The 26,566-nt window shown below is 41.4% G+C and overlaps 1 protein-coding gene across 2 annotated transcripts; it reads right to left on the bottom strand.

Moving 5' to 3' along the window:
* Positions 1-5,155: 5,155 nt before the first annotated feature.
* On the bottom strand, positions 5,156-25,867 carry hvcn1 (hydrogen voltage-gated channel 1). 2 transcript variants are annotated; one of them, XM_038788490.1, is made up of 6 exons: positions 25,537-25,867; positions 21,547-21,743; positions 17,756-17,860; positions 6,941-7,172; positions 5,934-6,046; positions 5,156-5,857 (listed from the first exon to the last, which is right to left on the bottom strand). In XM_038788490.1, the coding sequence occupies exons 2-6, from the start codon at positions 21,712-21,714 to the stop codon at positions 5,792-5,794; spliced, it is 684 nt and encodes a 227-aa protein (XP_038644418.1). In that variant the 5' UTR covers positions 21,715-21,743; positions 25,537-25,867; the 3' UTR covers positions 5,156-5,791. The 2 variants fall into 2 exon arrangements, with proteins under 2 accessions (XP_038644418.1, XP_038644365.1); XM_038788437.1 differs by having other exon boundaries at positions 21,547-21,723; positions 25,537-25,864.
* Between the last annotated feature and the right edge of the window lie 699 nt (positions 25,868-26,566).

The following is a 26,566-nucleotide window of genomic DNA, read 5'->3' as shown; positions in this document are numbered from 1 at the left end:
CTGGCACACAGCAAGAGCTTGTTGGAGTCAACCAGTTTCTCCAGAGAAGAATATTCTCCTTTAAAGAATGTTCTGTTGTTCCTTGAAACAAAACAAATTCAACTAAGAATGTGGAAGAAAAAATGCCACAGCACATAATTCTGATGAGAAATTGAAGTGAAATGTACTTTCAGTTCAAGGTGAATCACTTCGGTTCCGATAGTCCCAAAGCCGAATGGACAACCAGTAAAAACGTAGGTGGATATGGAGGCTGCCGTCTCCTTAATTCCTGAGGCCATCTATGAATAAAAATTAAAGCTAGCAGATATCATCTTGAGGACCTACACTGAGGAAATAGTGGCTCTAAGGGGATGCATCATAGTCAAAATAGAGTTAAGTGGGCAAACTGCGAAACCGCCACAACATATTGTCCGGGGACGTTTTCCAGCTCTCTTTGCCGCTCTTGGCTGGAAAAGATAAAATTATGCAAACCATCCTAGAAAAATACAGCAGTGTATTTGAGGACACACAAGGTTCTATTAAAGGAGTACGAAGTGTCTTTAGAAATCAAGCAAAATAGCCAGCCTAAGAGTCTCAAGGCTAGAGCAGTACACATCTTTGGACTGTGGGAGGAAACCCACGTAGTCACGGGGAGAAGGTGCAAATCCACAGTCACCTGAGGCCAAATTGAACCTGGGTCCCTGGAGCTGTGAGGCAGCAATACTAACCATTGTGCCACTGCTATAATGTTGTAACAATTTGAGCCAGGCTAAACAAATCAAGGCACATCTTGTGACAAGGGTTAAAAGAAGGCCGTGTGCTTTGAGTGCAACTGGTGTAGCTAATGGGAGGGATCAGGTCTGTCTGGACAAAGTAGTTGCCTACAGGACTTGCAGCTGATCAAAAGGCAGGTTTCTCTCCCCAAGGATTCCACCAAAATAAGTAATCAAAACCTAGTTGTTAACTTTATAAGTATTATGATCCAAGACCAGACCCTAAGTGGCCAGTATTTATTTATTTTTTTATAAATGTTTTTATTGGGTTTTTGAACAAGGTATAATTACCGTTATGTACACAGAATAAGAAACATATATCTATATATATACACATATTTAGAAGAGAAGGGCACACCCCAACATAGAATACAATAAAATATGAAATAGACTAACTGGTGGGGTACTGTGCACCAGCTCGACAGCGGCAGCTCTGTGCATCTGGCCGAATTATTTACACCATGTAAGTACGCGACTGTTTGCGGGGGGGCAGGGACTGGGGGGGGAAAATATACATTTGGGTGCCGGGGAGATAACCACAGTGTGTGACACCTGGCCAGGTCGCGTGCCGTTGTCGCCCGCCTCTCCCGGACGGTTCTCGCCGCCGCCCCCCGCTCGCCTCCGGTGCTCCTCCCGTCCTCCATCCCCAACCTCCTCGTTCCCCGCTCCTGGAGATGTCATGCATGTTTTGGCACCCCGTTCCTTCCTTCCGGCTCCCGTTTCCCTGCCCCCCCCGCCCCATCCCGCTGGTTCTCCTCTCCTGTCCCCCCTCCCTCCACGGTTCGCCCCTCCCTCCTAAAGTTCAGCTGTCTCCCCCCTTCCCCCTGTGGTTCGCCTTTCTTTCTTCAGGTTTAGCCACCCCCCCACCCCCCTCCCTCCCTCCCAATCCCTCTCTCCCTTTCATGCCTTGGCTACCTTCCCCTGATTCTTGGCTACCTGGCTATTCTTCCTCTTGTTCGTTGGCCACAAACAGGTCCTGGAACAGTCGTGTGAATGGCTCCCACGTTCTGTGGAAGCCGTCGTCCGACCCTCGGATGGAGAATTTGATTTTCTCCATTTGGAGAGATTCCGAGAGGTCGGACAGCCAGTCTGCAGCTCTGAGTGGTGCTGCTGACCGCCAGCCAAACAGGATTCTATGGCAGCCGATCAGGGAGGCAAAGGTAAGGGCGTCCGCTCTCCTCCCCAGGAATAGATCTGGCTGGTCCGAGACCCCAAAGACAGCCACTTTCGGGCATGACTCCACCCTCACTCCCACCACCTTGGACATTGCCTCGAAGAAAGCTGTCCAGTACTCCACCAGTCTGGGGCAAGACCAGAACATGTGGGCGTGGTTGGCCGGGCCTACTTTGCACCGTTCACAACTATCCTCCACCTCCGGGAAGAACCTACTCATACGGGTTCTTGTTAGGTGGGCTCTATGTACCACTTCTAGCTGCGTCAGGCTGAGCCTTACGCATGTGGAGGTGGAGTTGACCCTATGCAGTGCTTCGCTCCAGAGTCCCCACCCTATCTCAATCCCCAGGTCCTCCTCCCATTTCTTTCTTGTCGCATCCAGTACGGTGTCGGCCCTTTCTGTCAGTCGGTCGTACATGTCACTACAGCTAAGTGGCCAGTATTTTAATTAATTTTGTACGATTGTGCGGAAAGAATACTTCGCTCCAGGAGTGATTGTATGAAAAAACAAGGATTTTGGATTTTTAAAAAAGTTTATTATTACCACAGTATTAAAATCTTTAACCTCACATCTTAAAAATAGCTTACAATTACCCCTTAAACAACACTAAATACAGTAAATACTTAATTACTCTCTTTATTCCCAATTAAACAACAAAAAAAAAAACCCATACAACTCTCAATCCATCCTATATCCCAACGGCACAGAGTAATACTTGCTTTTCAGAACAGATTTGGCTCCTGTTGGAACAGTCCCCTGCAGACTCTGGCTTAAAAAAGCTGTTTCAACTGGTTTGTTTCAGCTTTCCCCTTGTCCTCTGACAGATCTCGACTGCTTTCATCTGACAAGTCTGCACTGCTCGAAATACTATTCATCTTTTTTTAACTAGCATACTGTGAGAGCAAAATATCTTACTTGTGGGCTCAAGTGTTAGCTTGATCAGAACTAAACTTAAAAGCTCTCTCAATAATAGGTCTGATTTCCTTAGCTCCACCCAGCAATGACATCATCTCCCCAAATTGACTCCCGAGAGACTCACCCTAGTCAAACAATAGTGCAATAGCCCAGGCTTTCATGATGTTAAATTTCACCTCTGGCTCCTAAAGGCTTTCCGATCTTGCAAAACAAGATTTTAAAAACATGACTACTGCAGTCAAACACACTAACTCAGACTTTTAACTCATGAATGGCCAATGTTTATAATCCGATATATCTAAAATCCTGTATTAGTCACAAGTGGTATTTGAAATATGTGGGTTACTTAATTGGAATGTAGAGGCAGGTTTCAGGAAGCAAGCTAAGATGCTGTACCTGTTAACTGTAAAGCCAATTGTTGCTATTGTGCTTAATTCTATGTTCAAATTGAAAGTTTGTTTTTAATATAAAATCTGTCTGCTGGTCAGTGTTATCACTCATGCAGTGCAGTAACATTTCCTTACAGTTTTACCAAACTTTGCAAATATTTGGGTTCTGGTCCAGACCTATATGAATATACTATGAACAATACCAATGAACAGGATCACCTATGTAACTTAGAAGCCACATTGCAAAGTCTTCAAATGCACGGTCTTCATGTGAGAATAGACAAATATGATTTCTTTCCAACATCAGTCCAATATTTAGGCCATGTGATTTACACAAGGCACCTACGGAGATGGAGGTTATAATGGAGGCTCAACGACCAATGAATATAATACATTTAAAATACTTCCTAAGGTTAATTAAATATGGGAATTTTGACCTGAATCTGGCAACTCTACTTAAAATCATTACATACTTTGTTGTGCTTAATACTAGCATGATAATGGACACCATTAAGCAAAAAATCATATCACTCAGCTAAACCAGCACTAAAGAAGTCAGAACTGTTGGTACATTTCAACCTGAAGTTACTGTTCCAATTTGCTTGTGATGCTTCACTGTATGGAGTTGGAGTGGTGGGGTCACACACACTACCTTCAGGGGAAGAAAAAACAATACCTTCTGCAGAAGTGCTGAATCAACTTACACTCAATTGGAGAAGAAATATTATTTTTGCTGTGAGAAAGTTTCACCAATACCTACATGATCGTCACTTCACGTTGTTGAAGGAGCACAGGCCCCTAAGAGTTATTTTTGGGCGTCATAAAGATATCCCTTTGTTGGCAGCAGGTAGATTCCAACATGGTCTTTACTATTACCTGCACATTCCGTCAGAGAGTCATGCCAATGTCACATTTGCCTTTGCCTGCTGGTCAGGTACCACCCAGTATTGAAAATATCTGTGTGCAGATACAACACATTCCAATGACTGCAGCTCAGGTCCAACTGAGGAATTGAACAAACGAATGTGATAGACAGTAGGATTATTAGTTAAAATAATGTAGATGATAGTGCAGGTCTGAGGGTAGTGAGCTCACAGACAGAGAACAATGGGATTGAGCACAGCATGGCCAGGAAGGGGGTGGGGAGCCCCGCCTCGTGCAGAGAATGGTGAAAAGGATGCTGGGTAACAAGAGGCCCAGGGTTGGGGAATGCGAAGTGAGCCAATCAGGATATATGGCCAGGTCAGGAAGTGTATAGAATGACCTATGGGAAGCTTGTATGCGAATCTTGATGCTAATTGAATTATATGTGCAGTGATCTCTTTGTTCTTGCCCTCACTCGCTTCGGGAGCCTTAGGAGAAGCCTGTGTGTTCTGAGCTCCATGGAGTGAGTCAGCCTTGCAAGTTGGTTATCAATAAATAATACTATACCTACGAATCCATCTCGCATTTTATTGAGGCCAGACTGACGGGTAAAGAATTTAATATTAACACAACGACATGCCAGAAATGATCCCGTGATGGGGAAGGTGCTGGAAATGGTATTAAAGAGGAGGATAGTGGGAAAGCATCCTGAAATAAAGCCATATATTTCCAGGAAACTGGGATTGACAGTACAGTCAATGATGCTTGTTGTCAGGAATGTGTGTGATAATTCCTCCAAATTTGCGACACAGAATATTGGAACAATACATGACGGACACCCAGGCATGGTTCAAATGAAGGAACTCGGACAGAGCTACCTTTGGTGGCCAGGAATCGATGACCAGATAGATGAAAAAGCAGGACTATGCAGTCATATGCGTGGGTAAGGAAAGCACCACCATTGTCTCCAATGCATCCATGGGCGTGGCCTAAAATGCCATGGCAAGATCTACACTGATGGTGGTGGAATCATACTCCAGTAAGGAGTCCTACACTTTCAGGACAGAAGATATAATTTAATCTTTTGTGACAATCACAATTCCATGATTATGGGAAAAATATTTATTCAAGTACACAGTGAAGCATTGCCAGATTTGATTGTGTTTCTGATCTGAGTCACATTGCTGTGGGTTGGAAAATCTGCTGTTGCACAGCTCCCAGAAGCCTGTCAGATGTGACGCTGACAGAAGCCTTAGTGTATGTATTCTTGGCCACAGTCAGTTAATATTCCGGAGGTGGGGAGCAATAGAAAGCAGGATTTTATCTCAAACAAATTTTACCCAGATATCAATTGTCTGATAAGTAATGTTACTTGTAGATGTTGAGATAACAAGCTGACATTCAAGAACACAATATTAACTAACACGTGGATGGTGTTTTGATAACAACTGGGGGGGGGGGGGGGTTGTTATTTTTTAAAAAGACGACTCGTTAATTATGCAATACAGGGTTATTTATCATTCTTTTGTCTCGCACTACTCTTAGAAAATGTGCACAAAATCATCCAATGTACAGAAGAAAAGATGTGCCTTATTCCAGAGAAACTCAGGTTCACAGTCTGCAAGATACGTTTACAAAAATTTCATGTGCCATTCTAAATTCAGCCTACATCCAACACTTCTGTATCAAACTGTTTCTTAGTTGATCTGGTAGGTTATGCTGTTCTCCTGCAGCAATCTGCGTAGTCTTTCAACTTCTTGTGTCTATAAAATGAATTGGACAGTTAAGAATCAGCTTATTTAAAAAAAAAACATAACTTTGGAAGGTGAATGATCTTACCAGTTCTGTGCACTCATTCTGGAGCTCACTAATTCTCTGTTTGAGGTGGTTGTTGGCATTTTTGAGCTCAGTTTCTTTCTTTGCAGCACGCGACTTCACAGTCATTAGGATTCCTATATAGTAGCAAATTAGGAACATGTTATGTGCGCATAATGATCAGTTATACTCTTCTTTAAAATAAATTTTGAGTACCCAATTCTCCCCCCCCCCCCCCCCCCCCCCCCAATTAAGGGGCAATTTAGAGTGGGCAATCCATCTACCCTGCACATCTTTTTGGGTTATGGGGGTGAGACCCACGCAGACATGGGGAGAATGTGCAAACTCAATGCAGACAGTGATCCGGGGTCCAACCTGGGTCCTCAGCGCTGTGAGGCAGCAGTGCTAACCACTGCACCACCATGCAGCCCTGTTTTATATATGCTCTTGATTTAAAAGGTACGCAACATTCAAGTTATAACGATGAACTCGTTAATCAATTTGATTTAGCTTTCCCTGCAAAGCAAAACATTTACATTGATAAGACTGTATGTTTTTTACAATAAATTTTAGCTTTCTCTTTTACCACAATCCCCCACTCCATGAACAAGGTGAAATTGAAAAATCACTGGCACAAACCAATGATGCAGTTATTCAAAGCAGGTTTCAGCCACAATACTTTGAGATCTGACTTCTTCAAGACTTGCCATTTGAAAGTTTAGGCACAACTTTGGGGTTTATAACAACTAACCTCCCCCAACTATAAAAAACAACAAAACCTCTCCTTTGTAAAACAGGATAGGAAAAATCAATAACTTTGGAGAATGAATCCATTTTTAATCACAAAATATCAGGTAAAGTACACATTACTAAGTCGGCAATTGTTCAGTAGTCAAGAAATGTTATGTTATTTCATAAAATGTGTTCTCCTAATGGCTGAATTCATCTCGTGAAAGATATTAAGATAAAATAAATCCATCTCCCCTCTTAATAGATTATCCTATTTCAAGATGTTCAATTAAGAACTGTACCATTTATTATTCTTGCCACTCTCCACAGCCGCAGTAGTATGAGTAAGCCCACAGCGTCAAAAGCATCTTCCCGGGAAATGTAGACAATATCAAGGACGAAAGATACAACAACAATTACTCCATCCAGGACTTCAAACTTGTGCCAGAAAAATTCCCAACGGAAGGCATATAATTTACCAATTAGCTCCAGAATAAAAAAAGTCAGAATAGTAATACTTAGATAGTGAAATACCTAGAAAATAAAGAATATCAGCAGTCAAAAAAAATCAACTGAGATCAAATAAAACACAATACAGGTACCGGACCCCTTCTCCAACGTTCCCAAAATCCAGAAGGACCTGGAAAGCAACTATACTCCAGATAGCAGTCTGGGTAGCAATTTTGAAATTGGTGCACAGAGTACTTTGGTGAGCTGCCATTGTATTTGGTGGCACCACCGAATCCCATATTGATTACACAGCTCAAAATCTGTTAAATCCCAAAATCTGGCAGACGTCTGGTCCCGGGCTTTCTGGATGTGTGATCCAGTACCTGTACTGATTTACTGCATTTAGAAAATCATTTTAAAATGCAGCCTGCCTTATTGACAGTAATTACATTGCAAAATGATTGAACATTAATTTCAGATTAATTTCCATTCACATTTGTCAATTTACTGATCAAACAATGTTTTATAATTAGTTTGTATTTTCTCTAATTGCTGCATGTGTCTAAATGCACCAAATGTCTGCGGCTCAGTCCCAAGTATCGGGCTGGTAAATCGTGGTGCTGAGGGGAGCAGACAGCATTAACCTTCAAGGATTTTCCACCTATTTGCCGTACAATTGTACCTGCAGAACATTTGCACCTGGACAGGACAAAAATCAGCTATGTTGCCTCTACACGCAAGGATACATCCCTTGCGAAAAATAACTAAGAGCTGCAAACATTCATGAGACCATATGACAGCATGGGTTCTTGTCTTAAAAAGGGAATTTTGACTTGCTCCTTCTTTCTGTTCTGTAATTCCCTTTTTAAGGCAAGAACTTGAGAGGCTTTTTAAGAGAGCACTCAGTGATGCCTAGGAAGATGGCGCCATGGTTAATGTTACTCAGGGATAGCATGCACATGAAGAACGTAGTAGGATAATAATGGAGCAGGAACAGAATAAAATCAGAGAAGGTGGTGTGCTAGCTATGTTGGCACAGGAGAAGGGCATTGTCATTAGAGAATCAGAGGAACAGTAAACAGGAACCCTATCAAGTCTACACAACCACTAAGTTACATTATGGCTGACCTGTATCCTAACTCCATTTACCCACATTAGCTCCATATCCTCTGATACCATTACTTAACAAGAATCTGTTGATCAGTCTTGATTCAATTGTCCCAGTATCCACATATTTTTAAGGAAAGATAATTCCAGATTAAACTGTGTGGAAAAATGCTTCTGACTTCCTTCCTAAATGGCCTAGCTCTAATTTTACTTTAGAATTATGTCCCCTCATTCTTCATTACCCCACCAGAAGAATAGTTTCTCTGTATCTACCCTACTGAATCCTTTTAATATTTCAAGCACCTCAGTCAGATCACCCTATAATCTTCTAAACTAAAGGAAATACAAATTAAAATGTATGCAATTTGTCATAATAGTTTTAACCCAGGAGCAGCACAGTGGCACAGTGGTTAGCACTGCTGCCTCACGGCGCCGAGGTCCCGAGTTCAAATCCTGGCCCTGAGTCACTGTCCGTGTGGAGTTTGCACATTCTCCCCATGTTTACGTGGGTTTCACCCCCACAATCCAAAGATGTGCAGGGTAGGTGGATTGGCCACGCTAAATTGCCCCTTAATTGGAAAAAATTAATTGGGTACTCTAAATTTATTTTTAAAAATAAATAAATAATAGTTTTAACCCCATAAGCAAACACAAATGTATTGGGTCCCTTCTTTGAAATGGGACATTATATTTTTTTAAATTGCTGTTTTAAGAATTTAAGCAGATTATATTCAGAATTGCCATTTTACATTGCCCAGTTCATGTTTCCATTAATTCCTGATGACAAAACAAGTTTAAAAATCAAAATTAGTTAGGACGTTATCAAACTTGATTTTCCCTTTACCAATTTTTTCTGCTGCCCTGCATTGCTGATGTTATTGGTTTATTGAGTGTAATTCACTGAGCATTTGACAATTATGATATCTCATCCAAATGAATAAAATCTCAGTCTTGGTCAGTGAATTCAATGCGACTTCTCGTCTCTACAAGGACATCATGGCCCAGTTCGGTTCTGGCCTTGTCCAGCATTAACACAAGGATTATTGCCTAGATTGGGAACTCAGGCCAATTTTTCTCCTCCTAATCCTCTGTAACTGGCAAAATTGAGATTACTAACTCAGCATTTAACCATATCAAACCCTGGGGCCTTGCTAGTTTACATAACACATTGGATGAATACCGAGCCATGAGGTGTCTGAATTCCAGTGCTACAGATTTAAAATAATGAAACATTTCTGGATACAAATTCCATTCCTGGTTAAAAGTTTAAATCAGTATCTTTCATAATAGAACCAATAAATGGTGGATTCAAGATGTATTCAAACAATTGTGTTGTTCCTGACGCAATGCCATTCTAGAGTAGAAAGAACTAATGAGATGAGTGTGGCTATATGGTTAAATTATCAGAGAATCAACTGGAGTTAACATATTAATTGTCACGGCAGATAATTCAGTAAATTACTCAGCAGCTGTTTCGCAATTTTTCCACTTCCTCCTGTTTCGATTACCTGAAGCAAAAGGATTTCCAGGGCTACAGAAAAAAGATGGGGCGAATGGGATGACACGAGTTGCTCTTCCAGAGAGTTGGCATAGACACAAGGGGCCGAATGGCCTCCTGTGCTGTAACCATTCTATGATTTGTCCATGTTTCATTTCCAGGTTTCTTCTTGATGGTTGTCCTTTCACCCAGAAGGCATCAGACTTTATAGAAATATACACATTTTAAGTTCTCCTAACTCTTAAATCTGAAAAATTACCTGCAAGTCTGAATATTCATAGCTTGAAATTTGTGTGAGAACAATTGATTAAATCTGAGATGAGGGTGGAAATGTTTATTGTACCATGTTTATGTCGCTGTTGTTGTTATTATAAAAACTTGCAAATACCCTAATAAAAATATATATTTTTTAAATAATTGATTAAATCCAAAATAATCTCCATCAGTAAGTTAAACCGGTTTTTTTTTTTGCAATATTTAATATATTACTTTTTAAAAAATAAATTTAGAGTAGCCAATTATTTTTCTTTTCCAATTAAGGGGCAATTTAGCATGGCTAATCCACCTAACCAGCACATCTTTGAGTTGTGGGGGTGAAGCCCACGCAGACATGGGGAGAATGTGCAAACTCCACACGGATGTTGACCCAGGGCCGGATATTTAATACATTTCTGTACAAGGTAAAGAAGAGCATGAATTATAGTCTCTTCACTTTATTACGCAATGGTCTCCATCAAGAATCAGGTATCGGGAGGTAAATTCACTGGGAAAGTCTTTATCCTTATGGCTATTCTGTATATTATGCAACAGGCAGGATGTGCAGTCAGTGATTAATTGGTAAATGAACTTTTGCAGCAGGCAAAATCAACAGAGAAGCTCTAATGAAATGAGCTGATCATGAAAAAAGGGTGCTTATAAACAACTTTGGATATAATTGGTATTCACTATTTATGATCCTGCTAAATTTAAGTGGGACAGAGTCAGCCATCCATGTATGTTTACTGCACTCTCTTCTAGCACAGAGCTCGCATAAACAATCAAAAACTAATCCTGATCCCATGATCTTTTCTGTTGGCCGCATCTCTTCCTCGGCTTTATTTGCTTTATCTATTATTCCCTTAAATTACGAAAAAGGTCCTTGCCTTAATTACACCCCTATGGCAAAATTACTCAAATCTCTCTCACTTTATTCTGTGGTCATTTTATATAAATAACCTTTCAGAAAGTCCTCAACTAGAGTAAACAGTATTTTCCTATTTATCCTATAAAAATACCATAATTTTAAAAACCTCTAATAAATTTCCTCTTAGCCTTTCTACTCTAGTGGAGACAGTTGCAGTTTCTGAAGACTCTCCAAATAACTACTCTTTTTATTGCTGTCATCATCCTGGTCAATCCATGCCTGGTAACCAAGACTAGTACATGAATATTCAAGAAAGCTAGAAAAAGGCGATAATTGAGGAAGGCATTCGTATGATACTGAGAGATTACCTTTGTTCTAAAGATCAAGATGTACAATCAGTTTGGGATGAAAATGGTAAAAGATAAGTTGATAAGAAGATACAATGCTGGAAAAACTCAGCAGGACACAGTATCCATGGGAAGAAACATTCAGGTCAAGGACCTTTCATCAGAAGATGAAAAACAATAGCGTAGTGGTAATGTCACACAGGTTCAAATCTCACCAAAGCAGCTTGAAAGCTAATCTCAGTAGTGGTGATCATGAAATAATTGATAGTGATAAAAGCCCATCTGGTTCATTATTGTTTTTCACAGAAGGAAATCTGCTAACCATACCCAGTCTGGCCTACATGCAACACCAGCAATGTGGCTGATTCTTAAAATGGCCTAACAATCCACTCAGCTCAAAGGCAATTAGGGATGGGCAACAAATGCTGGCCTTGCCAGCAAGGCCCATATCCCATGAAAAAAATTAAAATATTCAAATGGAAACGTATGAGTTTTTAAGCGAGTGAATGGGGCGAGGGGGACAGGAAGGAAAAAAGGAGAAAGTCTGTGATGGGGCAGGGGAGATTAAATAACCAAACGTTGATGTAACAGTGAAAGGGACTGGTAATGGGTAGAGTAAAGAAACAAAAGCTGCATCTAAATGGGGCGTGAATGCAACATGAAGGGATAAAGAAAGAAACAAGACAAGACATATCTAACAAAAATAAAAAACAAAATAACACAGGAACAAGATAGAGGCAGAGGTTATGATGCCAAAGTCCAGAGGCTGTTGAGTGTTGAGTCAACAGTTAAGGTGCTGTTCCTCGACCGACATGAGAACACTATAGTAGTAGGCCATGGATAAGGAGGACGGTGTAGAAGTGTCACGACACCCTGGGCTAGACAGACACACACACACGCACAAATAATAAAAAGAAAAGAAAATGGGAACAAAGAAAATTAACAGGAAGGACTCTTATGGAACCAGGTGGAGAATTAGAATGACAAGCAACCGGAAGTTCAGGATGTACTTGCAGAATAAGCAGAGATGTTTTGCAAAGCGATGCAGACATGATGGGTCAAATGGCCTCCTTCTGTGCTGTCACCCAGTCTGCAATTTGTCTCCCCGATGTAGAGGAATCACTTGTGGGAGTATTTTAGGGGCCCTCTAACAGTAACTACACCATAGGACTGACTATACAAGAAATATAGGGGCTTGTGAGAAAGATTCAAGGATAATCATGGGTGATTTAAATCTACACATAGATTGGATGAATCAGATCGGCAAATGTGGCCTGGAAGATGAGTTAAAAGTCTGTTTTCGAGACAATTTCTTCAAGTAGCACATTCTAGAACCAACCAGAGAGTAGGCCATTTGAGACCTGGTAGTGCGAAATGAGCCAGAATTAATTAGTGACTTCATAATAATGGAGCCTCTAGGTAGCAGTGATCACAACAGAACTGAATTTTGCATTCAGTTTGAGAGAGAGGGGGCCTCACGGTAGCATGGTGGTTAGCATCAATGCTTCACAGCTCCAGGGTCCCAGGTTCGATTCCCGGCTGGGTCACTGTCTGTGTGGAGTCTACACGTCCTCCCCGTGTGTGCGTGGGTTTCCTCCGGGTGCTCCGGTTTCCTCCCACAGTCCAAAGATGTGCGGGTTAGGTGGATTGGCCATGCTAAATTGCCCGTAGTGTAAGGTTAATGGGGGGATTGTTGGGTTATGGGTATATGGGTTACGTGGGTTTAAGTAGGGTGATCATTGTTCGGCACAACATCGAGGGCCGAAGGGCCTGTTCTGTGCTGTACTGTTCTAATTCTAAGAGAGAAGATTAAGATTCATGTTTTTAAACTTAAATGAGAGTAATTATGAGAGTATGAAGACAGATCTGGCTAAAATGAATGAGAAAATTAGGTTAAGGTAAAGCCAGTAAACGTTTAAGAAGATATTACATGACACTCAGCAACGATACATTCCAGTCAGGAAGAAAGAATCTAGGAGCAGGGATGCCCCATCTGTGGCAAAGACTGGACAAAACCAAAGAAAACTAAAAGAAAAGGGTGAAATTTAAGTAGGAGAGAAAGCTAATCAGAAACATAAAAGAGATAATAAAAGTTTCTGTCAGTATTTAAAAGGAAAAGAGTGAGTAAAGTTAGCGTTGGTCCTCTATCAAGTGAGAATGAGGAATTAATAGTGAGAAATAAGGAAATGGTGGAAGTGTTGAACAGATACTTTGCCTGTCTTCACTGTAGAAGATCATTCATGAAATACCTGCATATCAAGAGGTGAAAGGGAGCAAGGAACTTAAAAACAATGAGGGCAAGGGTACCGAGAAAACTATTAGAACTAAAGGTCCCCCAAATCTCAAGACTTTCATCCTAGAGTCTTAAATGAACTGGCTGCTGAGATAGTAGATGCATTGGCTGTAATTTTCCCAAATTCCTTAGATTCTGGAAAGGTCCTATCAGATTCATGTAACTCTATTCAAGAAAGGAAGGAGACTGAAAGCAGGAAAAATAGAGGCCATTTAGCCTAACATCTGTCATCGGGAACTTTGTAAATGTTAATAGAATCAGGCATTGTCAACATGGTTTTGTGAAAGGGAAATCATAGTTGACTAATTTATTGGAGTTGTTTGAAGAAGAAATAAGCATGAGAATGAAAGGGAACCTGTGGATGTGTACTTGGATTTCCAAAAGATATTTGATAAGGTGTCACATCAGTCTATCAATCACACACCCTGCCCATTAATTTACTAATGACTTAATAGGTACATAAAGAGTGACCAATCTGCCAATGATTATATTTTTGTCCCCACTGGAATTAGAGGAATGGCTAGCTAACAGGAAACAGACAGTAGATGTAAATACATCATTTTCAGGAATGACAAGAGAAAACAAGTGAAGTGCCATGAGAATCAGTGCTGGAGCCTCAACTATTTACAATATATGTCAATGCTTTAATTGAAGGGACTGAATATATGCTTGCTAAGTCCAAAGATGCGTAGGTTAGGTGGATTAGGCTAAATTGCCCCTTAGAAATGAAATGAAATGAAAATGAAAATCGCTTCTTGTCACAAGTAGGCTTCAAATGAAGTTACTGTGAAAAGCCCCTAGTCGCCACATTCCGGCGCCTATTCGAGGAGGCTGTTACGGGAATCGAACCGTGCTGCTGGCCTGCTTGGTCTGCTTTCAAAGCCAGCGATTTAGCCCTGTGCTAAACAGCCCCTTAGTATCCAAGGGGTTAGGTGGGATTACACAGATAGGGTGGGGGCGTGGGCCTAGGTGGTGTCTCCTTTGGAGGGTTGGAGCAGACCAGAGAGGCTAAATGGCCTCCTTGTGTACTCTAGGGATTCTATGATCCTAAACTTGCTTATGACATGAAGGTAGGTAGGTAAGTAAGTTGTGAAGAGGACATAAGGAAATTGTAAAGGGATTTACATAGGTTACGTAGTGGGTGAAAAAATTGGCAGCAGAATTATAATGTGTGCAAATGTGAAATTGTCCACTTTGGCATAAAGAAAAGCAGTGTATTGTTTAAATGGAGAAAGATTGTAGAACTCTGTAGCACAGAGGGATCTGGATGTCCTGGTACACAAACCAGAAAAGGGGTGGCATGGTAACATAGTGGTTAGCACTGTTGCTTCACAGCGGCAGGGACCCGGGTTTGATTCCCGGCCTGGGTCACTGTCTGTGCAGAGTCTGCACGTTCTCCCTGTATCTGCATGGGTTTCCTCCGGGTGCTACAGTTTCCTCCCACAAATCCCGAAAGACATGCTTGTTAGGTGAATTGGACATTCTGAATTCTCCCTCCGTGTACCCGAACAGGTGCGGGAATGTGGCTACTGGGGATTTTCACAGTAACTTCATTGCAGTGTTAATGTAAGCCTACTTGTGACACTAATAAAGATTATTATTATTAGGTTAGTATGCAGGTAAAGAAGTGATCAGGAAAGCAAATCAAATTGAATGTTATCATTTATTGCAAGGAGAATGGAATATAAAAGTAAAATGTTTTTGCTGCAGTTGTACAGGGTATTGGTGAAAACACATCTGGAGTGCTGTGTACAGTTTTAGTCTCCTTCTTTAAGGAAGGACAATTGTTTTAGAAACAGATAAGAGAAGGCTCACTCAACTGATTCCTGGGAAGAAGAGATTATTTAATGTGGGAAAAGTTGGGAATGTGTCCGTTGGACTTTGGAAGGTTGAGATGTGATTTATTAAAATATACGAGACCCGGAGGGGACGTGGCAGGGTGGATACTGAGAGGCTGTTTCCCCTTGTGGGATATACTAGAATTAGGGAGACACAGTTTAAAAAATAAGGAGTCTCCCATTTAAGTCAGAGATGGGGCACATAACGTTTTGTCAGAGGATTGTTGGCCTTTGGATTCCTCTTCCCCAGAAAGCAGTGGAGGCAGGGTAATTGAATATTTTTAAGGCTGAGTTAGATTAACTCTTTATTGACAAGGGAGTCAAAAGATATAGAGGTGGACAGGAAAGTAGAACAAGGCCACAATCAGATGAGCCACAAACATCCAAATGGTGGAGCAGGATGGAGTGATCAAATCTCCTAATTCGTATGTTTTTTATGCTCCATATGGCATTACGGTCCTTTATATTTAAAACTGTACACAGTAATCTGACAAACCATTGCCTAGTACTATTTTTTTCATTACTTTCTTTGCTCTTCTACTAAATGCCCCTACTTATAAAGCCAAAATGTATTTTTAATTATGTATTGTCATTCTTTGTTCTCAATCATCCTCCCATTTAGTTTTTCCTTCCAAAATAAATCAGCTCCCTGTTTGTCGTTCTGAAGTCATCTTTCCTGTTGTAGACTGCCCCCTCCCGTACTACTCTTGTTGTCAGCCAATTTTAGTGGCCTGTCGTGCACACTGAGAATTGTACAATTTATCAGCCCGTTCTTTAACTCTTCATTTAGTGTGGTGTCAGCTTTTGAACTGAATATTTTGTTAGAAAATAAGGGAAGGTGGCCCATCATTTATGTCGGTACAAGTGTTGTGGTTTTGCAAATGCTGACACCAAATAGAAACTGCGCTGTGCAGGATAAGCCACGTGACTGAAGGAGGAAGAGTGTCACCCAAATGAATAATTGGTCAGTTGTTTCAATCTGGAGTCAGTGCTCAGAACTGAAAATCATTGGAGCCAAAAGGTACTTACACATGACAATCATTTGACATAATAATGATTGCAGCGGCATCTGAATGAGATACAGAGTATAACAATCAAAACAAAATGGCAGCCAGCATCTGATTTCTAATTTGTCATAGCAAGTTAAAGAAAACAATGCATGAAATCAAGAAAACACAGCACAGACTGCTGCATAGGGCTGTACATTTGCAACTGTGAGAACTGATTTCACACTGTCATTAGACATCTTTGGTGTTAGCTCATTCATAAACATTGACACATGCATGGTTAACTTTAAAAAATCTGAAAGGAACACAGACATGGATTTATAGAAGTTCCATAGAATTTACAGTGCAGAAGGAAGCCATTTGGCCCATCGAGTGTACACCGGCCCTTGAATGAGCACCCTACTTAAGTCCAAATCTCCACACTATCCCCGTAACCCAGCAGCTCCACCTAACCTTTTGGACATTAAGGGGCAATTTAGCATAGCAATCCACCTAACCTGCACATCTTTGGACTGTGGGAGGAAATCGGAATGCCCAGAGGAAACCCACGCACACACGGGGAGAACGTGACTCTGCAGTGACCCAAGGAAGGAACAGTGCTCCGAAAGCTAGTGTTTGAAACAAACCTGTTGGACTTTAACCTGGTGTTGTGCTCACCCCAGTCCAACGCTGGCATCTCCACATCACATTAATCTACATTGGTACTCAATATCCCTAAGGTCTAAAATTCAAAACTCTTTTCCGTGTTTAAATCCCATTATAGCCTCATCAATGGCCGATGTGCCAAGCAATTAAATGCAATTCCTAAATCCTGCTGCCACACCAGTTCTCTCACCTCCTTTAACAAAATTTTGACGATGTGAATATAAAGTTGATTTATTTTTTAAATCACCATCGCTGTTAGCCTGCATCTGTTGCCCATTCCTATTTGTCCTTGTTCTGAGGGCAGCCATTGCTGTGGATCTAGAGTCACATGTAGGCCAGACTAGGTAAGGACAACCAATTCCCTTCCTTAAAAAGATCATTTAATAATATAATAATAATTGTTTATTGTCACAAGTAGGCTTCAATGAAGTTACTGTGAAAATCCCCTAGTCACCACATTCCAGCACCTGTTCGGGGAGGCCTGTAGGGGAATTGAACCGGCATTGTTCTGCATTACAAGCCAGCTGTTTAGCCCACTGTGCTAAACCAGCCCCTGTGAACCAGATGGGTTTTTACAACAATCAATGATAATTTCATGGTCAGATTTATAATTCCAGATTTTTAAAAATTGAATTCAAATTTCACCTTCTGCCTTGGGATTCAAACCCACGTCTACAGAGCATTACTTTGGGTCTCTAGATTGTGAGTCCAGTAGATACCACCGTCTCCGAATGACCTCCTTCTGCAGTGTAGGGATCGTACAAAAAGTTATTGAAAATTGATAAAAATATAAATGCATTTCACCATACCTGGGGTGCTATTTTCTCTTTGTCAACCTCAATTACTGATAAGTCCATTAGCAATTCACAAAGCACGAACAATGCATCCAGAATGACGAAACACACAACTGCAATCTGTTTTGAATAATGTAATCAAAAGTAAGTACACTGTGGCAGCAGGTACAGCAAACATGACCATAGGATAGTATTTGTATTAATCCTATTCAGAGCAGGTTCTTAACATCTTTGCTACAATTAAACGTAACAAGTTCTTTGTCACCTCTTTGTCTGCCTGGAAACAGTTGTCTGGTTTGCAAAGTCAATATCTGCAACATACACCAAAGACAAGGGAAGAGAGTTTAAAGAATATCTATGGCAAAGTTAAAGGAGTTAAAATGTGGATGTTATTGCCACAAAATTTTATTTCACTGATTGAGTGATTAATTAGTATATGATTGCTCACAACTGACATTAACAATTAAAATAAACAATTGATAGCTGGCTCTATGATGTCATCAAAATTTGAATGTTTTCCTTTGTTGGTGCAACTTACTATTTTAAAATTTTCCCAAGAAACACAAACAGTCAATGTTAGAAAGCTTAGTCTGTCCAATACAGGGTTATTGTTGGCCGGTTTGCTTCAGTTTTTAAGTTTGAGAGGTGGGGTAGCACGGTGGCACAGTGGTTAGCACTGCTGCCTCACAGCACCGGGGACCCGGGTTCGATTCCCACCTTGGATGACTGTGTGGTGTTTGCACGTTCTCCCCATGTCTGCGTGGGTTTCCTCTGGGTGCTCCCAGTTTCCTCCCACAGTCCAAAGATGTGCAGTTTTGGTGATTGGCTATGAGCAATTGCCCCTTATTGTCCAAAGGTTAGGTGGGGTTACGGGGATAGGGTGGCGGAGTGGGCCTCGGTAGGGTGCTCTTTCGGAGGGTTGGTGCAGACTCAATGGGCCAACTGGCCTCCTTCTGCACTGAGGGGATTCTAAGGTTGTTTGATTCAAATGTTGAACATTACTGATGGTATGGTAAATTGATATCCTTAATGTAAAATGAAAATCGCTTATTGTCACGAGTAGGCTTCAATGAAGTTACTGTGAAAAGCCCCTAGTCGCCACATTCCAGTGCCTGTTCGGGGAGGCTGGTAAGGGAATTGAACCGTGCTGCTGGCCTGCCTTGGTCTGCTTTAAAAGCCAACTATTTAGCCCAGTGTGCTAAACCAGCCTGCAACCTATGAGAATTTCATGAAAATAAAGTTACTTCCATTGATACAAAATCAAAGAACTTTAAACAATTTTCTTGGGCTACAAAATAACTAAATAAAATTCATTTTATCAAATTGTAACCCTCCAAATGCTGTCAAATTAACTGGGTGATGGCCATAATGATACAATAGTTCACTCAATTTACAAGCTAGGCTATAAACCAGCCTCTAGAGTTATCTAATCAGCCTCGCTATTTCCTGTACATCAAATGCCCGTGATCTAGTTGCCATATCTACAAATGGCAAGTTCAGAAAACCTGATCTTTACAGGATTCCAGTATTTACTCAGGATTTAAACAGGTTTTCAACCACATGAGATTTAAAATCAATTTAATATCGGAATTTCATAAAGTAAGCGCAATTACCCTTAAATCTTAGAACAAGATGATTTTTGTTCAACAATGTTGTGCTTATTTGTTAGTTAAAACAGCAACATTGATATTTATTGAAAATGGTACATTCTAGTTAAGACATGATGTGTTTCCATAGTTCTCCAGTAGACCACAACAATATTGCCATTCAAGTCATGAGGGGATGGCAAAACCACAGCAAAGATCTGCTCCAAACCTAGATTGTAAAGCGGTTTGCAAGCTTTGATCTCCTGGCTCTTGTAGCACAGCTAGTATTGCACAAAAATAGAGCTTGTTCTACACTAAATAGGGCAATGAGAACATAAAACATTTTTAAAAACAAGGTCATTTACTCAACAGACAATTCACACTAGAAAATCAGCCAGCCCCAGTAATTTATTTTCATGAGGGAACTGTATAGAATAAAAGGATTAAATTAGCAATATAACAAGAAAAATAAAACTTTGCTCCAACCCCCAATTAGACTCCATCTTTGCTAATCTAACATTAACACCTGTCAGCCTTCAGCCTTGACCGTAGAACTCCAGTGGATATTGTATATTTATGATGTTGGTAACCTTCAATCCTGACTTTAACTAAGCTCGTTCAAGGCAATAAACTAGTTTAAATGTCTATTCCAAATCTCATCTTTTCTATGGGAACAAAATATCTTTTAATCTCAAACTTCACTTCAGATTTGCTAATTTAATCCTTTTATTCTAATTCTAAGATTGCAGTTGAAGGTAATTAGCCACTTTACATCATCAAATATCATGCTCAGCCTGGTCAACAATGTTTTGACAGCTCGATCGATGTCACAGTAAACCGTGAAGCAATCCCACATATCAATTTTTATTTAAGTGCAGCCAACTTTTATTAGTCTCATAAAATGGGCATTTGATGAGTATCCCGCCTGAAATGCTACGTGCAAGAAGTGTGCCCAACTGCAGCTCCTGTTAGACCACTTGACAGTTCTGGAGCTGCGGATGGACTCACTTGGGAGCATCCACGATGCTGAGGAAATCGTGGATAACATGTTCAGTGAGTTGGTCACACCGCAGTTAAACATTTCTGAGGGAGATAGGAAATGAGTGACCACCAGACAGAGGAAGAGTAGGAAAGCAATGCAGAGGTCCCGTGCGGTCATCTCCCTCCAAAACAGATATACGTTTTGGATACTGTTGGGGGAGGTGGCTCACCAGGAGAAGGCAGCAGTATCCAGTATCCAGGTTCATGGCACCGTGGCTGGCTCTGCTGCACAGCAGCAGTAAGCTAATGTGGCAGGAACCGATGCAGGAAGTCGGAGGAAAATGGGGACAGAAACAAAAGGCAGTAAGGGGAAAAGTGAAAGACAGAGAAACCAAAGTCAAAAATCAAAAAGGGCCAAAGTACAGAGACTGTGGAGAACTCAGTGAATGGGTCCAGTAAGGCTAAGAGAAATAAAACACAGGGAGAGAGTGTACAAAACATGACCGGACAAATGGTCTGAGAAAGCAGAGCAGAGAGCAAGGGTAGTCTAAATTAAACTACATTTATTTCAATGCAAGAGGCCTGACGGGCAAGGCAGATGAACTCAGGGCATGGATGGGTTCATGGGACTGGGATATTGTAGCTATTACTGAAACATGGCTAAGGGAGGAGAGAATATCATGGCAATACTGAGACTGGATATAGAAGGATATGGGCCAAATGCGATCAATTAGGGCTAGCTTAGTGGTAAAAACTGGGTGGCATGGACAAGTTGGGCCGAAGGACCTGTTTCCATGGCACCTTTAAAACTCGATGACTTCCTTACCGAGGACAACTTATGAACCTGGTTTCTAACGTTTAGATGATGGTAGCATCTTTTATTCCCCCAATTTTTAAGTTTTAGTGGAAAATATAATCCAGGACATTTTAAAGAAGTTCTTCCATCTGTATAAGAGGCTAACGTAGTCTCATTAAGACAAATAAATGTATTGTCTATGTGCGGCTAATGGTTTTCAGTTAGCTTGCCACAGTTCACCGACATAAGGTAACTACTCCTACTGAACAAACCAATATGAATTATTCAATTAGCTTTGTGAAGCTAATCCTTTTATCCAGCGTGCAACAGTTCTCCAACCCTAATTTTATTCTATACATATTTAAGATAATTTCAGAGATAATATCCTTGAAAGGTACATAACAATTGCTGAATATCTATCATTATTATATTTAAAATTGTACCTGAAACTTGTTTGAGTTAAATAACCACTTGAGAGCATTCCTAAAAGAGGTGAATTGAGAAGGAAGGTTTTCTTCATCAGCATCTACTGGGTCATCATGGTCTTCCTCTTCTTGCCACTTTTGGTAGTCATCACCCACAGTGGTGAAGTATTTTAGGTACTTTGGCATGGTAGAATCCTTTAACACAAATTTTAGTCCTATTAAACCAGGAAATAAAGTGATTCAAAATGTGTGAACCTGCCTCCAGAGATTGTCAAAAAATATTCAGGAAGGTGGGAGGCACGGTGGCTCAGTGGTTAGCACTGCTGCCTCATTGCGCTGAGGACCCGGGTTCGAATCCCGGCCCTGGGACACTGTCCGTGTGGAGTTTGCATATTCTCCCCGTGTCTGCGTGGGTCATGCCCCGCACAACCCAAAGATGTGCAGGGTAGGTGGATTGGCCACGCTAAATTGCCCCTTAATTGGAAAAAAATAATTGGGTACTCTAAATTTATAAAAACAAAAAAAATATATTCAGGAACAACTTTAATTTGAGTTCATATAGTGTGTAGAATATCTGGAATTCATGATGGTTGTATTATTTTAATCATTTTTTAAAAAATCAATGGCACTGAGCAATTGATGACTTTGTCACCACTAAACTTTCTTAAGTCAATTCCAATGTGGATAGAGCTTTTGTAAAAAAGCACATCACTTCCCAAATTGAGTTACATGTAATTTACATGTGGCATGGTGGCCCAGTGGTTAGCACTGCAGCCTTACAGCTCCAGGGTCCCGGGTTCAATTCCAGCCTTGCCTTGGGTGATTATCTGTGTGGAGTTTGCACTTTCTCCCTATGTCTGCGTGGGTTTCCTCTGGGTGTTCCAGCTGCCTCCCAAAGCATTACACAAGCTTGCCACCCTCCCATCGATTCTGTCTATACTTCCCGCTGCCTCAGGAAAGCAGACAGCATTGTCAGAGACCCCTCGTACCCAGGCTTTGCCCTCTTCCAGACCCTTCCATCAGGCAGAAGATACAGAAGTCTGAAGACCTGTACATCCAGACTTGGAAAGAGCTTCTTCCGCACAGTTACCAGACTCCTCAATGACTCTCCCTCAGACTGATCTGTTCCCTATAAGACACTACTCATAACACTCCATGCTGCTCTTGCTTATGTCATATTTGCTTTGTTATTTTGCCCTTGTTCTATACTGTAACTAATTACTTATTTGTCAATGTACTGTACTTTTTTGCATTCACTGTAACTAGCTACTTTTTTTGTCTTCTGCCAACGTACGGTGTATGTTTCCTTGGCCGCAGAAAAATACTTTTCACTGTACTTCAGTACATGTGACAATAAATCAATCAAATCAAATCAGTCCAAAGATGTGCAAGTTAGGTGGATTGGCCTAGTTCAATTGCCCCTGAGTGTCCAAAAAGGTTAGGTGGGGTTACTGGGTTATGGGGACAGGGTGGAGGTGTGGGCTTAAGTAGGCTGCTCTTTCCAATGGCTGGTGCCGACTCAATAGGCCAAATGGCTTCCTTCTGCACTGTAAATTCTATGACAACAAAAAATTGGGTGTTTGCATAAAAGAAGGAGTTTAACTTTCAGTTACTGTCTTATTTGGGAGATCATGCAACCAATACTACTTTTGATCCACCTGTGAAATGTGGAGATTGCTTTAACCTACTGTCCCGCCCCATCTGATGGCTTTTCAGGGAACAAGAATTTGTGGTGGGCTGAATCATGTACGCAAACCACATCCTATTATCATAGAATTTACAGTGCAGAAGGAGGCCATTCGGCCCATCGAGTCTGCACCGGCTCTTGGAAAGAGCACCCTATCCAAGGTCAACACCTCCACCCTATCCCCATAACCCAGTAACCCCACCCAACACTAAGGGGATTACCCTCACTATTGCACAATAATCTGATAATGAAGATCTGAAAGTGCGATGCCTCATGAGCTTATCCAGTGAATGGCCATTGTTATGAAATTGGAATGAAATTAAAAGTAAATAATTGAATTAAAAAATTAAACTGATAGGGATTTAGGTGCACCGATGACTTAGTGAGATGCAAATTAGCCTAGTAGCAAGGTGAAACAGATACTTTATTAAGCAAACTGGAGACTAACAGTCTCAGGACAAAGATCATAGCCACACCCAGTTGCAAAGCAGAGCTCTCTCAGGGAATCAAGCTGTTGCACAGAAAAGAAAGCGAAATAAGTCTATCTGTGTGTGAGAATCCATAAGTTCTACTCTAAACTAGAAGAACAGCTCCCTTGTGAAAGCTGTAGGTCCTGTGTGGTAATTTGTTCTGGATTTGGCTCAGTGTTAAAACCTATTGGATATTGTTTTGAGGACTGTGTATTCTCAAAATTTAGGAAAGTAAATAGATTTGGATTGGGGGTGGTAATTTAAGTATATTATCTGGATAACCATTATTGTAGTAAATTGTAAATGTTGTTCTTTACTGTTACCTTTCTGTCTTAAAGTTTAATAAACGTTTTGAAGTTACAAGACTGACCCAATTCCTCACTAGTGTTTTCTCTTTTCTCCATTTCTTTTCCAAATTGCAAAAGTAAATAGCTAAGAACCAGCATTCCCGGTTTCCCTCCTGGGATTTGGGAGGCCCTCGTATGAATATCGGTGGGGTTCATAACACTGCCACTGCAAACCAGGAAGGCCCCCATTTGGACTGTGTTGGTTGACTGCAGGGAGGGTGGCAGAAGGGAGCTGGTTTAGCTCACTCAGCTAAATCGCTGGCTTTTAAAGCAGACCAAGCAGGCCAGCAGCACGGTTCGATTCCTGTACCAGCCTCCCCGGACAGGCGCCGGAATGTGGCGACTAGGGGATTTTCACAGTAACTTCATTGAAGCCTACTCGTGACAATAAGCGATTTTCATTTCATTTTTCATTTTCAGAAGGTTTACAATAATTATCCTTAGTGTTCTGGATTAGGGATGCACAATCACCAAAGGCTGACAGCATTCAACTCCTGCAGGGAATTAGGTCATACGGATGAGGATCAGCACTCAAACCAACTCTACAATTATAGAGCCTGACAATACTCATTCCGAAGGTTCAGATATGAATAATAAGCACATTGGAAAGGAGTGATTAGCATCCATTGGAATCAAAAAATTACACATTCAGGAGAACAGAGGGAGACGCTGGGAGAAAAACAGACTGGTGTTTAACACGTATTGCAAATTTGGAGGGGAAACTAGGCAAAAGGTCAAATTCAACTATTGTCATCCAAAAACAGAAGACATTTTCATTCAGCAGTGTGAATCCTTATACGACTGCAAATCGACCATTTGGAGATTGTAAAACAGCTTCATTTAGGGAACGAGAAGCAATCGACAGCAGCAGAGCAGGTTTAGTAAGCAAATTCCATTTTGTAAGGCATCAAATTACATGGATAGAAAATCTCAGGTCTTGTTCTGTGCTGAGCTGGATATTTCAACTGAGAAAACAAGGGGACCATTCTCATAGTTCTCAGGTGAACCCGGGCGGGGGGAATCAATCAGGACCCTGGTTCCTGGTCTATTAGGGACAAGACTAGATCAGGCTCACTTGTGATGTCAAATAGTCTGATATTCACTGTCTAGGTGAAGAGCAGCCACTTGAGAGGGCATCACAAACCAGCATTAATAGCTGGAAGACGGTGGGGCAAATTACAAAGCAACACTGGACACAATTGGTTATGGTGCTTTCATTGTTGAATTACTCTCTATATGCATGTGATCTGACTGAGAGAGCTCGTGATGTCCTCCTTCATGCCAAACGGCATAAACGTCTAAAAGTCCAATTTCCTCAACCTCTCGGAGATCAAAGTCTAGTTTGCTAGCTCTTAAATTTAATTCCTTTTCGTTTGGACCGCAGCAAGCCCAGCATGAAAAGTAACGGATTTTAAAACTCTTAAATATAAAACGTGACTGAATGAAAACACCGCTCTGATTGAAGAAGCTCCTGAAACTCATAAATTGTATATGATGTACTTACGAGGATAACGGGTTTTGGAAAGGGGACAAAATCTTCTCTGCGGGTCTCGAGGTTGCAAATCTTCTTCGGATTGTCAAATGCACTTTGACCCGAATCCTGCTCAAGTTTTTCCCGAACTGGGATCGTTTCCTTCCGCCTTTCCCCCGACTGTTCCTCTGTGGATTCTTGAATCTGCCAAATTCGGTCTAGCTGTTCTTTTGTGCTAACTCTGTGGTGAGACTTATCTTGCACGAAGCAAGTTCTGCTCCAGGTGCGAAGGGGGAGGGGAGAAGGGAGTCCGCCCTTGAGACTATTGATGTTTCCTGATTAGAGCCTGCAGTGATTCCAGTGGTATTGTTGGACCAGCTGGTGAATAAGAATAATCTTTATTGTCACAAGTAGGCTTACAATAACACTGCAATGAAGTTACTGTGAAAAGTCCCTAGTCGCCACATTCTGGCGCCTGTTCAGGTGAACGGAGGCAGAATATCCAAATTAACTAACAGCATGTCTTTCGGGATTTGTGGGAGGAAACTGGAGCACCCGGAGGAAACCCACGCAGACACGGGGAGAAAGTGCAGACTCTGCACAAACAGTGACCCAAGCTGGGAATCGAACCTGGGACACTGGCGCTGTGAAGCAACAGTGCTAACCACTGTGATACTGTGTCGCCTAAATGCCAGATTTTCTGATCAAGCCTGGTTACTGGTAGGTCTTGATCCACACCAAAAAGGTTGGGGTCAGGAAGGTCAGGAGTGACCCTTGAATGAATTAACCGCCTCAGTCACTTTTAGGACCAGTGTTACACATAGAATTTATTTACAGTGCAGAGGAAGGCCATTTGGCACAGCGCGTCCGGAAAGACAAGCCCACACCTCCACCCTATCCCCACAACCCAGTAACCCCACCTAGCCTTTTTGAACACTAAGGACAATTTAGCGTGGCCAATCCACCTGACCTGCACATCTTTGGACTGTGGGAGGAAACCGGAGCACGCGGAAGAAACCCATGCAGGCACGGGGAGAACGTGCAGTTTCTGCACAGACAGTGA

The sequence above is a fragment of the Scyliorhinus canicula genome, chromosome 1, assembly GCF_902713615.1.
Source record: "Scyliorhinus canicula chromosome 1, sScyCan1.1, whole genome shotgun sequence".
NCBI classification, from domain to species: Eukaryota; Metazoa; Chordata; class Chondrichthyes; order Carcharhiniformes; family Scyliorhinidae; genus Scyliorhinus; species Scyliorhinus canicula.
This window is presented reverse-complemented; position numbering and strand designations above follow the sequence as displayed.